The following is a 12,518-nucleotide window of genomic DNA, read 5'->3' as shown; positions in this document are numbered from 1 at the left end:
AGGGGACTGATTCGGTCCCCGTTGCGTTCTTTAATAGTGTCTGAAGAAATCCTAAACCAATCTTACCATACTTCCAGGTCTGAAGTGTCAGGCTTTGTAACTCAAATTGAGCGAATCTAATTCGTGTCTGTCATACATTATTTGACTGTATTATTTTATTTCATTTAGCTGGAAGAAATCAGGCAGAAACTGGAAGACTACGAACGAGTGTCCAAGATCCAAAGGAACTTGACTTCTGAGAACGCCGAGTTGGAGCGAGAGGTGGCCGCTGTGAACGCGCGCCTCGACCAAGCAGAGAAAGCTAGAAAGCTCGAGCTCACCGACACCAAGATGAGATACGAGGGACAGATGAACAGCATGCGGGATGAACTGAAGTCTTTGCACAACCAGGTAACTGGCACGAAACGTCTGCAACAGTAATTGTTTTATAAAACAGCGCAGAGTAGGACGTCCACTCACAAGGTAGACCGACGACCCCATAAAGGTAGCAGGAAGGTGCTTGATGCGGGCCGCTACCAAGAGGTCATTATGGGAATCATTGGGGGAAGGCTATGTTGAGCAGTGGACGTCCAATGGCTGAAATGATGATGATGACGCTTTACCAGTATTTTCTTCCACATATATTGTACACACGGCCACACTGTTAACTATCCATTTCGTTCGTTCGTTTTTGCTCTCGCTCTAATCAAATGGCGATTCTTTGCGATAGAACGAGATGACATGACTGGCAATGGGCAGTTAACACTGTTGCCGATAGTACATAGCATAGCGCTTTGTAATTATTTTCCTCATTGGCAAAAAAGAATGGAATAATAACGCTTGACATGATTGTTTTAGGTGTCCAGGTTCAGACGAGAGAGAGATAACTACAAACAAATGCTTGACGCCGCCCAAAAGACAATGGCGGAAATAAAGAACGGCGACAAAAACACCAGAACGCCGAGGACTTCCATATCGAGCACTGATGAGGTTAGATTACATGATTGATTATACTGATCTTCTGTCATATAGGTGTTATTTTTAAGGCTTAGCAAAAAACCAATAACTGTAATTGGTAAAGGCTATGTTGGACTACTTGTACTACTAATCTGACCAAAATACGACTGCCGACAATGCTAATTTCAAGGCAATTAAACTGATGACTTCAAGACGTTACTTTTGAGTAAAAAATCTACTCAAGCGTGACGTAACGCGCCATTTCAACTCGATGTAGCACTTATTATTTAATTATGAAAGAAATTAAAAAATATGAGTCTGATATTAAAATTTTCTAATTATCTGTCTGACGGACAAATAATTGAAATTTTGTTCTAGCCTATTGAATTATAAATTATACTTAACACCACTTTTCTAAACGTGTGCCATAGAGCTTATCTTAGTATCAAGTGATGTAGGGTATCTTATAGTCCCCTCTCGTACTATTAGTTTAACAAAAATTTTACCTCTTCCTAGGAGGAATACCGCAACAAAGTGGCCACACTTGAACAGCAGACGGCGTGCCTTGAAGACGAATTATGTGAGGCGCGGCTGCTGGCCTCCAAGCTCAAGACCGAGCTCGTCAGCGAGAAGTCCGCCGCTGAAGTGCGCATCGCTGAGATGCAGTCCCGGCTCAATGAGGTAAGGCTAGCAAGTGGCAACTATTCCGCATCGAACACAAATAGGATCACGTAAATCGGATCAGAAATCTCGTATCTAATGGGTGTAAATACATAGAAAAAAAACCAATCGAATTGAGAACCTCCTCCTTTTGTTAGTCTGTTAATAAAAGAACACATTTGACAGTTACATTACGAAATTTTTAAATTTTAATTTCGTTTAAACTCGACGACGTAACAACCGCTCTATGACTCGAGGGGTGAGGGAAGGGATGGTGCAGAGTGGGAGACAAACCATAAGACTCAGCCGCTAGCAATTCCCAAAGTTAACACAAATTATCGCCTCAACTCTTTTTTTATTCGTGCGAGTAAATGTTTTAACGATATATCAAAAAAATATAGTGATCTAGAATTATTTCGAACGAAACCCACTACTATAAATAAATTATTCAATTCAAACTTTTTCGACTCCCACTCTAGCGGCGCTTAAAAAGTACTGTTCACTGTTAAGTTTTTACTTGTAAATTCTATAAATGTCTGCTAAGTATGGCATATGGTCTATTTGCATCTTAACTTCCATTTGCGATTACCTATAAATGGCTAAGCAGATACATAATTTAAGGTCCCATTATTTGTATTGTATTGCTGTTGGTTTTCCGAATAAAATAAAATAAAGTTAATATTCCTCCTATGAGGCAAACTAGCACGTAGCGAGCTCAGTTTGCTTCGTTTAATTATTACTCTGACAAAAAAAAACAACAAATTGAATATCTGTGTACCTAGTTAATTAATCTTTAGTGTTTTTGCAAATAAAATGAGTGATTATTTTCTGTGTTTTAATAGTGGCTTTAAAAATCCTAAACGTTCTTTACTGATTTAAAAATCTTTGTTCCACCCAGTACGAAGAGGAGCGGCTTCTGTCTTCTGGCAGGGCGCGAGTGGCAGGACTCGCCACTCGAATGGAGCTGGCGTGGCACAAGGAGCGCGACGAACAGCAACGACTGTTGCAAGAAACCTCCACGCTCGCGCGTGACTTGCGACAGACGCTCTTTGAGGTGAGTTTTTTAAATACAATTGATTTTGTTTTTTACTTTTTCAATATTTGCATGACTAATTAAGTCAACATGTGGACATGACAATTGTAATCATATATTGTAAAAAAACATGGTTAAAAGCAAATAAAGAATCAGAATTAGAAAGACACCGTGTCTCGGGACAATAATGTAAGTCAGTGTTGAGAAGCAGCTCAAGAAAATCAGACACTATTCTCATCTTCTTTTCCAATCTAATTAAATATTTTGTAATGGTACTGTTTAGAGTACTTAAGTACACAGATTAAGTTTAGTGTCCAATTTATTTATTTAATTCCCTTTTGGCACCTTTTGGGTTGGATCACTAAAAGTAGACAACTATAACTTGTTTTTTTTACAGGTGGAACGCGAGAGAGATAAGGAAAGGTTAGACATGAAGAGAAGAATAGAACAACTAAAGAGAACGACCGAAGAGGAAACTGAAGAAGCTAAAAAGAAGGTATGTAATTATCTTCATGGACACTAATGTTTTCTAGCTTATATTTAGCGGGTATGTAAGATTTCAATTTCGATTTTAAACTTCTACAGCCTTATCCTATTACATTTTATGACTATTATCCCGTGTCAGGTATCGGAGCTACAGTGCGACCTGCTAGAACTTCGTGACGCGCACGCTAAACTGCGCACGGCCAACGAGAAGCTGCGGCGCGACAAGGAACGCAACGACCGCGATCGTGACCAGAACAAGTTGCTGGTTGCCTCGCTGAAGCGCGCGCAGCAGGTAACAAGCTATTTACACCTTTAAGTCAATGCCCTAGATCCTTTATTCCTGTTGTTTGCCTATAAACTCTGTGACGCGCATGCTAAACTTCGTACGGCCAATGAGAAGCTGCGGCGCGACAAGGAACGCAACGACCGCGACCGCGACCAGAACAAGTTGCTGGTTGCCTCGCTGAAGCGCGCGCAACAGGTAACACGCTATTTACACCTTTAAGTCAATGCCCTAGATCCTTTATTCCCGTTGTGTGCCTATAACTCCGTGACGCGGACGCTAAACTTCGTACGGCCAACGAGAAGCTGCGGCGCGATAAGGAGCGCAACGACCGCGACCGCGACCAAAACACTCGTGACCTCGCTAAAGCGCGCGCAACAGGTATCCTTTCTTTACCATATACCACCTTTTTCGCCAAAAGACCTCTTCTGAGGTCGATTTCCTGAATGCGAATGGGCAAACAGAGTACAAAAATCTGTCGTAAAAAAGAATACTAATGTCCGTGTGTCTTATTCCTAGAAAAAAAAAGAATTTTCGTAAATTTTTAGTTACATAGTTCGCATACATACTGACTGGTTTTTAACTACAATGGTATTCATATACGTAAACTATTCACATAATAATGAAATGCATAATTCCCACAACAGGAAGACGACAGGATCATAGCGCAGCTGCTGGAGACGATCGAGGACCTGATGAAGCAGAGCCCCGAGCTGTTCCGCAGCGAGCCCGCCGTCAAGCCCGAGAAGAGCTTGCTCACGCCCACTCCGCCCAGGAGAAACAGGGTAAGTTACACATTATTCTTCAGACTCCATTTTTATCATTTGTCACCCAATTCAATGATTTTTAAGCGTCAACAATTTTTTATACTTTTGGATCGCTACGCTAGAAAAACATAGTTTATGATGAGCCTAAGCAGTAGGAGGAATGCCAAACTACGTCTTTCGGCTCGTGGTCGCCACTCGAGAACGTTTCTACCCTAATGGCCACGGCCATCAGTTCTACAAGCTATATTATGGGCTCCGCCCACTTCCACTTTTAGTTTGGCAATTCCTGACACATTGTTACCATAATAAAAACCCGTGAAAGTACTTTTAGAAAGGCTTTTAAAAGCTTATTGCAAAAATTATTTTTAATTAACGGCTTCGTTTGCTCCCAGTCATCGAAGTCCCGGTCCCGATCCGCGACTCCCGAGAGCGCGGAGACCAGCGGCGCGGACGCGGCCGCCACCGCCGCGCGCCTGCGCCGCCTCACCGACGAGCTGCGCGCCTCGCGTATTGCGGAGCGCGCGCGCAGGCATAACGCTACCGCTCGACGGTAAGTGGCTTCATTGAGTCATCTTTACAGAGAAGTCTATTGCTCCCAGTCATTGAAGTCCCGATCCTGCTCGGCCACACCTGAGAGCGCAGCGACCTCGCGTATTGCAGAGCGCGCGCGCAGGCATAACGCTACTGCTCGACGGTAAGAGATATCGCCGAGTCATCTTTTCAGCCTGTAGAAATCTATTTGCCTTCAGTCATCGAAGTCCCGGTCCCGATCCGCGACTCCCGAGAGCGCAGAGACCAGCGGTGCAGACGCGGCCGCCACCGCCGCGCGCCTGCGCCGCCTCACCGACCCCATAACGCTACTGCTCGACGGTAAGTGGCTCGAGGCATCATTTCAGCTTATAGAAGTATATTTGCCTTCAACCATCGAAGTCCCGATCCTGCTCGGCCACACCGAGAGCAGCGGCACGAGGCTTCGTGAATTGCCGAACGCGAGCGCAGACATTAAGCAACTGCTCGTCGGCAAGTGACAATACTGAGCAATCTTTTTAGTGTGTAAAAGTCTATAGCTCCAGTCGTCAAAGTCCCGCTCCCGATCGGCCACACCCGAGAGCGCAGAGACCACGCGCCTGCGCCGCCTCACCGACGAGCTGCGCGCCTCGCGTATTGCGGAGCGCGCGCGCAGGCATAACGCTACTGCTCGACGGTAAGTGGCTTTACTAAGTCATCTTTACAGCCTGTAGAAGTCTATTGCTCCCAGTCATTGAAGTCCCGATCCTGCTCGGCCACACCTGAGAGCGCAGAGACCTCGCGTATTGCGGAGCGCGCGCGTAGGCATAACGCTACTGCTCGACGGTAAGAGATATCGCATCGCCGAGTCATCTTTTCAGCTTATAGAAGTCTATTTGCCTTCAACCATCGAAGTCCCGATCCTGCTCGGCCACACCGAGAGTAGCGGCACGAGGCCTCGTGAATTGCCGAACGCGAGCGCAGACATAAAGCAACTGCTCGTCGGCAAGTGACAATACTGAGAAATCTTTTTAGTGTGTAAAAGTCTATAGCTCCAGTCGTCTAAGTCCCGCTTCCGATCAGCGACTCCCGAGAGCGCAGAAACCACCGCCGCGCGCCTGCGCCGCCTCACCGACGAGCTGCGCGCCTCGCGTATTGCGGAGCGCGCGCGCAGGCATAACGCTACTGCTCGACGGTAAGTGGCTTCATTGAGTCATCTTTATAGCCTGTAGAAGTCTATTGCTCCCAGTCATCGAAGTCCCGCTCCCGATCCGCGACGTCTGAGAGTGCAGACTAGCGGCGCGCGCCTGCGCCGCCTCACCGACGAGCTGCGCGCCTCGCGTATTGCGGAGCGCGCGCGCAGACATCATAACGCTACCACTCGACGGTAAGTGGCTTCATTGAGTTATCTTTACAGCCTGTAGAAGTCTATTGCTATCAGTCATCGAAATCCCGATCCCGCTCGGCCACGCCTGAGAGCGCAGAGACCAGCGGTGCGGACGCGGCCGCCACCGCCGCGCGCCTGCGCCGCCTCACCGACGAGCTGCGCGCCTCGCGTATCGCGGAGCGCGCGCGTAGGCATAACGCTACCGCTCGACGGTGAGTGGCTTCATTGAGTCATCTTTACAGCCTGTAGAAGTGTTATATTGCTCCCAGTCGTCAAATTCCCGATCCCGATCCCGATCCGCGACGCTTGAGACCGCAGAGACAAGCGGCGCGCGCCTGCGCCGCCTCACCGACGAGCTGCTTGCATCTCGTATTGCGGAACGCTCGCGCAGGTGAGTGGCTTTACTGAGTCGTCTTTACAGCCCATAGTAGTGTTATATAGCACTCACTCATCGAAATCCCGTTCCCGATCCGCGATTCCCGAGAGCGCAAGAGACCACGCGCCTGCGCCGCCTCACCGACGAGCTGCGCGGCTCGCGTATCGCGGAGCGCGCGCGCAGGCATAACGCTATCGCTCGACGGTAAGAGATATCGCCGAGTCATCTTTTCAGCTTATAGAAGTGTTATATAGCACCCACTCATTGAAATCCCGTTCCCGATCCGCGACTCCCGAGAGCGCAGAAACCAGCGGCGCGGATGCCGCCGCCACCGCCGCGCGCCTGCGCCGCCTCACCGACCTCATAACGCTACTGCTCGACGGTAAGTGGCTTGAGGCATCATTTCAGCTTATAGAAGTCTATTTGCCTTCAACCATCGAAGTCCCGATCCTGCTCGGCCACACCGAGAGTAGCGGCACGAGGCCTCGTGAATTGCCGAACGCGAGCGCAGACATAAAGCAACTGCTCGTCGGCAAGTGACAATATACTGTGAAATCTTTTTAGTGTGTAAAAGTCTATAGCTCCAGTCGTCTGAGTCCCGCTCCCGATCAGCGACTCCCGAGAGCGCAGAGACCAGCGGCGCGGACGCGGCCGCCACCGCCGCGCGCCTGCGCCGCCTCACCGACGAGCTGCGCGCCTCGCGTATCGCGGAGCGCGCGCGTAGGCATAACGCTACTGCTCGACGGTGAGTGGCTTCATTGAGTCATCTTTACAGCCTGTAGAAGTCTATTGCTCCCAGTCATTGAAGTCCCGATCCTGCTCGGCCACACCTGAGAGCACAGAAACCAGCGGCGCGGATGCCGCCGCCACCGCCGCGCGCCTGCGCCGCCTCACCGACCCTATAACGCTACTGCTCGACGGTAAGTGGTTCGAGGCATCATTTCAGCTTATAGAAGTCTATTTGCCTTCAACCATCGAAGTCCCGATCCTGCTCGGCCACACCGAGAGCAGCGGCACGAGGCTTCGTGAATTGCCGAACGCGAGCGCAGACATAAAGCAACTGCTCGTCGGCAAGTGACAATACTGAGAAATATTTTTAGTGTGTAAAAGTCTATAGCTCCAGTCGTCTAAGTCCCGCTCCCGATCCGCGACTCCCGAGAGCGCAGAAACCAGCGGCGCGCGCCTGCGCCGCCTCACCGACGAGCTGCGCGCCTCGCGTATTGCGGAGCGCGCGCGCAGGCATAACGCTACTGCTCGACGGTAAGTGGCTTCATCGAGTCATCTTTACAGCCTGTAGAAGTCTATTGCTCCCAGTCATCGAACTCCCGGTCCCAATCCGCGACACACCGGAGTACAGCGGCACGAGGCCTCGTGATTCTCGTGAATTGCCGAACGCGAGCGCAGACATAAATCAACTGCTCGTCGGCAAGTGACAATACTGAGAAATCTTTTTAGTGTATAAAAGTCTATAGCTCCAGTCGTCAGTCCCGATCCCGCTTGGCCACGCCCGAGAGCGCAGAGACCACGCGCCTGCGCCGCCCCACTGACAAACTACGTGCTTCGGGTATTGCGGAGCGCGCGCGCAGGCATAATGCTAGAATGCTACCGCTCGACGGTTAGTGACTTGAGCCATCATTTCAGCATAATTATGGCAGTCCTGTCGACGTGAGCCTTCTCCAACGTCTATCTCAGGTGCTCGTATAAAAATTTAATTCTAACCCATTTAACATAAATATTTAAACTACGTTAAGTAATTCAAAGTTGGAAATATGTCTCCACCAATACTCGCCCCCCATCTCGATTGTTATTTCGCGACTATGGCGACTAAACGTGTTACGGGTTCGATGGGGTCTTGACTCCATCGCCTAGCAGTCCTGCGACAAATTTGATCAGACAAATCACGTCTTCTTTAGGTTGTATAAATTACCTACTTTCGAAATCCCTGAAAACACATTCTGCTTAAATTATTGCAGTGCAATGTCGACGGAGCCGCGCGATACGCTCTCAGTGGCACCAGCTACACGGACACCATCGCGCGCTCCTTCTCTCAAGAAACGATCCGTTTCCTTGGAACAGACTACTAAGGACCAGGTATGTACTGCATATTACTTATACTTATTAATAATGATTGCTACAGGTTATCTGAATTAAGCGAAACTAAAAATTCATTTATTGTACACACAGAGCGTAATTTGGAAGACGGTGGATGACAGCAGCGTCTCTTCAATGCAATCCTTGGATGGAGACAACGACGTTCGCTTGTTCACGATGCAACGCGACACTAGTATGGACAGGTATTTACTAAATATGTACATACAAAAAAAATCTATTTTGTTTTTAAGTCCAGTACGAAATAGGTCTATGATATTTATCTCATTTCAGTCGACTTTCTGGTGGGTCGGCCCAGAGTGACGTGCTCCCAACAGATAAGAAGAAAAAGAAGAGCATTTTCAACAAGCTGAAAAAGCTAACCAAATCGCGATCTATAGATGACCAAGTGGACTCCGATACTGTTGATTTCAGGCCAATCGGCACAGTATCACAGGTAATATACAGGATGTCCCGTAATGTAACGTCAAGCCGGAACTGGGTGTTGAGGCAAGTTATGCTGGTTATCAGAAAAATATAAAAAAAAATCTATGTGGCATTTTGTCAAAATAATAGGCATTTTAAAAAAAACAAAAAAATCTACTCCCGGTGACGGTCTTTTTACTCGTGTTGCCACAAATCTTCACTTTTTCCAATTTTTTTTTTGTTATGTAACCCTGAATAATGCTTCTCTAAATTGTTATCAAAATTACAAAACCAGCTGCTCCAGCTTGGATGAAAAAAATACATTATTCCCAAAAAAATTTTCAAAATAAAAATTTTGCCTAGTTTAAACTGACTGTACTGAAAAAAAATTGTACTACGCGAGTGTGGCAAGTGACGTCATAATTTGGCGCATTTAGTAAGGATTCCAAAATGGTATAACACTTGGTAAATTCTTGCTGTGATTGTCGACAATTTTTGGTTTTTTGGAAATAATCCCGTTTTTAACATTATCTACCTTGGTTAAAAATTATTGTTCTAATGTGCCCAAAATTCACACAAGTTCACACTCACATTCACAAAAGTCACAGAAACTTTTGTCATCATGACAGTAATTAGTAGTTGACATACTGTGACAAAAGTCACCCGTGCGCGCGCGCCTTTACTACCTGCTCTGCCTGCACTTGTACTTGGTAACAGGGATAATAAGGATATGAAGTTTCGGTTATGGATGCGGTTACGGATATAAGAATAATATTATATCAGTTTCGGTTACGGTCACGGATATGAAATCATTTCAGATTATCCGAAAGTTTCGGATAATTTCGGTTACGGAATTATTAGAATTTCAAAAATGTAGGTATAATTCAAATAGCAAGATGCTGCGTGAGCGTGACCCACATAGCTACTTTATGTACCAACTAAGACGACACCTATGTATGATAAAGGTAAAACAGTCTGGCATATTAGATGGTGCCAGGGAATGCCAGATAAGTTGGTAATAAATATTAAGATTTAAGGAACAATTCCAAGACGTGCCGCAACCGCAAACTGCAAAACTCTATGAAATCGGCAGCGCGGCATTGCAGCTGCGGCGTGTATACTGCAGATTTCATAGAGTTTTGCAGTTTGGAATTGTACCCTTGAGACTCCGCCTTTATCCGAAACTATCCGTAAGTTTTGAATCAGTTTCGGTTACGGTAATGGATATTTTTTTATTTCGGATATCCATAACATCCCTGCTTGGTAAAATGGCCCTCTCCGTCCCGCTCATACCTTTTAAAATGGTTTCTTCACCTCACTTAAGCCAGAAACTTGAATTTTGGGCACATTAGAATAATAATTTTTAACCAAGGTACATAAAGTAAAAAACGGGATTATTTCCAAAAAACCAAAAATTGACGAGAATTACAGCAAGAATTTAAAAGTGTTATACCATTTTGGAATCCTTACTAAATGCGCCAAATTATGACGTCACTTGCCACACTCGCGTAGTACAATTTTTTTTCAGTACAGTCAGTTTAAACTAGGCAAAATTTTTATTTTGAAATTTTTTTTGGGAATAATGTATTTTTTTCATCCAAGCTGGAGCAGCTGGTTTTGTAATTTTGATAACAATTTAGAGAAGCATTATTCAGGGTTACATAACAAAAAAAAAATTTGGAAAAAGTGAAGATTTGTGGCAACACGAGTAAAAAGACCGTCACCGGGAGTAGATTTTTTTGTTTTTTTTTTAAATGCCTATTATTTTGACAAAATGCCACATAGATTTTTTTTATATTTTTCTGATAACCAGCATAACTTGCCTCAACACCCAGTTTCGGCTTGATGTTACATTACGGGACACCCTGTATAACAGATCTCGTTCGGGTGTAAAATTGTTAAGTAAATGAAACTGTAACAATGTTTTTGTACCAGGGTTCGGATTCGGACATGAGTGCAGCAGGCAGCAAACGAGATTTACGTGGTCGACTGTCAGACATGTTCAGTAGGAAAGGGCAAGCGTCTCGAGGCAACAGGTAACATACTAGTGAATGACGTTTCTTCTTCGCTGATGTATGTACTTACTAATCGAAATATTTTCTGGGATATACCTACTATAAAGTTGAAATATTTTCGTGAATGTGTCTGGTTTAAAGCTAAAAATGTATAAGATTTTAATGATTTGTTTCTCAGCAAAGAGAAGAGCCCGGAGCGGCCGGCCAGCGCGATGGCGAGCGTGGGGTCCCGGCCCATGCTACGTAACTCCAGCAATTCGCTGTTACCGCGCGCCTCGCCCGCCAAAGCCGTATGTATCGATCACACCTGCTAGTAGTGGCTTATTCCACTATTCCCCGTTAACGCCAATTGGAGCTTATAATGGGGAATAATGAACTAAAAAGTTCATTAGACCCCGTTATATTAGGATTTTATTTTGAACGTAATTAATGAACTTTTTAGTTCATTATTCCCCATTATAAGTTCCAATTTAACGTTAACGGGGAAAAGTGAACAAAAAGTTCACATAGTGGAATAAGCCCTAGTAGTCTAGTTTTGAATTTGACAATTTATTTTCACTAATTTTTGCCCACGCCCGCGTAAATTCAGGTTGTCGCAGATCGTTATAACTGCTATCTTTTTCTGATATTTAAACAATAATACTGTATATCATCAAAATCCGTTCAGTAGTTTTTGCGTGTAAGATTAACATTCTTACTTTTATGATGATAAGATCCTTAATTACTTTAAATTGTGACGTGAATCTATAATTACTTACGTAGTTTTTTCTCCAGATTGAAAGTTTGTTGTATTTTGTGTGCTCCGCAGAACGAAGTGCCGAGCTCAAGGGCATCCAGTGCGACTCCCGCCGCGAAGAGAAAAGGGAAATAACTAATACTATTCGTGTTTCGCTTCATTATTGTGTATTTATCCATTCTCCTATGACTTCCACATAGCATGTAATATCACAATACATATCAATCTGTATAACTATCGACGACGCGGTGCCGTAGAATTTTTCTAAATATTTTTAGCAAAGCAAATTATAACTCTCTTGACATACAACGCGGTACAGTAAAATTAATTTTACTTATTCCTAAAACAGAACGATAATAATCGTCGAGTAGAATGAGGTTCTCGTCCGACCTTTCCATCAAATAAAAGCTTGTAAAATATCAGTCGTAAATTTTTAACTAGAATCTGCAGTATTTAAACGATTATTCTACTATCTTCTAAATGCACTGGTGACAAATTTTTAATTGAACTCTAATTTTACATTAAGTACAGTCGTTAAAGACGAACACTTTTAATAAACGTAGCCAGACCAGGTCGATAGTTATGCAAGGCTAGTCTTACATTAGTCACAATATATTTCTACAGTGACGGCCTAAATATTCCTTATTCCTACGTCCTCTCTTTAGTGAACATCGCAAGGATTCCGACGTGTCTGTACGTCGGGAAGTTCAGTAGCAACGTTTGTAGTTATGTAATTGTAATTTTTTAATAAAATTGTTGATCGAAATTTTGATTTGTCATTTACAAAGTAAGATTTTTAACTTTCACGTTCCATTTCA

At 44.9% G+C, this 12,518-nt stretch overlaps 1 protein-coding gene across 4 annotated transcripts in view; it reads left to right on the top strand.

Moving 5' to 3' along the window:
• Positions 1–12,466, top strand: part of LOC135088497 (uncharacterized) — a 32,316-nt gene extending 19,850 nt beyond the window's left edge. For all 4 annotated transcript variants that reach the window (XM_063983334.1, XM_063983341.1, XM_063983325.1 and 1 more), the window contains 14 exons: positions 169–390; positions 838–969; positions 1,453–1,617; positions 2,495–2,650; positions 3,027–3,125; positions 3,255–3,407; positions 4,046–4,183; positions 4,558–4,715; positions 8,409–8,526; positions 8,620–8,729; positions 8,818–8,980; positions 10,885–10,985; positions 11,143–11,254; positions 11,773–12,466. In XM_063983334.1, the coding sequence (XP_063839404.1) occupies positions 169–390; positions 838–969; positions 1,453–1,617; positions 2,495–2,650; positions 3,027–3,125; positions 3,255–3,407; positions 4,046–4,183; positions 4,558–4,715; positions 8,409–8,526; positions 8,620–8,729; positions 8,818–8,980; positions 10,885–10,985; positions 11,143–11,254; positions 11,773–11,835 (1,890 nt within the window). In that variant the 3' untranslated portion in view covers positions 11,836–12,466. The remainder of the gene's footprint in view (positions 1–168; positions 391–837; positions 970–1,452; positions 1,618–2,494; positions 2,651–3,026; positions 3,126–3,254; positions 3,408–4,045; positions 4,184–4,557; positions 4,716–8,408; positions 8,527–8,619; positions 8,730–8,817; positions 8,981–10,884; positions 10,986–11,142; positions 11,255–11,772) is intronic.
• Positions 12,467–12,518: the final 52 nt, after the last annotated feature.

The sequence above is a fragment of the Ostrinia nubilalis genome, chromosome 1 (genome assembly GCF_963855985.1).
Source record: "Ostrinia nubilalis chromosome 1, ilOstNubi1.1, whole genome shotgun sequence".
Classification (NCBI taxonomy): domain Eukaryota; kingdom Metazoa; phylum Arthropoda; class Insecta; order Lepidoptera; family Crambidae; genus Ostrinia; species Ostrinia nubilalis.
This window is presented reverse-complemented; position numbering and strand designations above follow the sequence as displayed.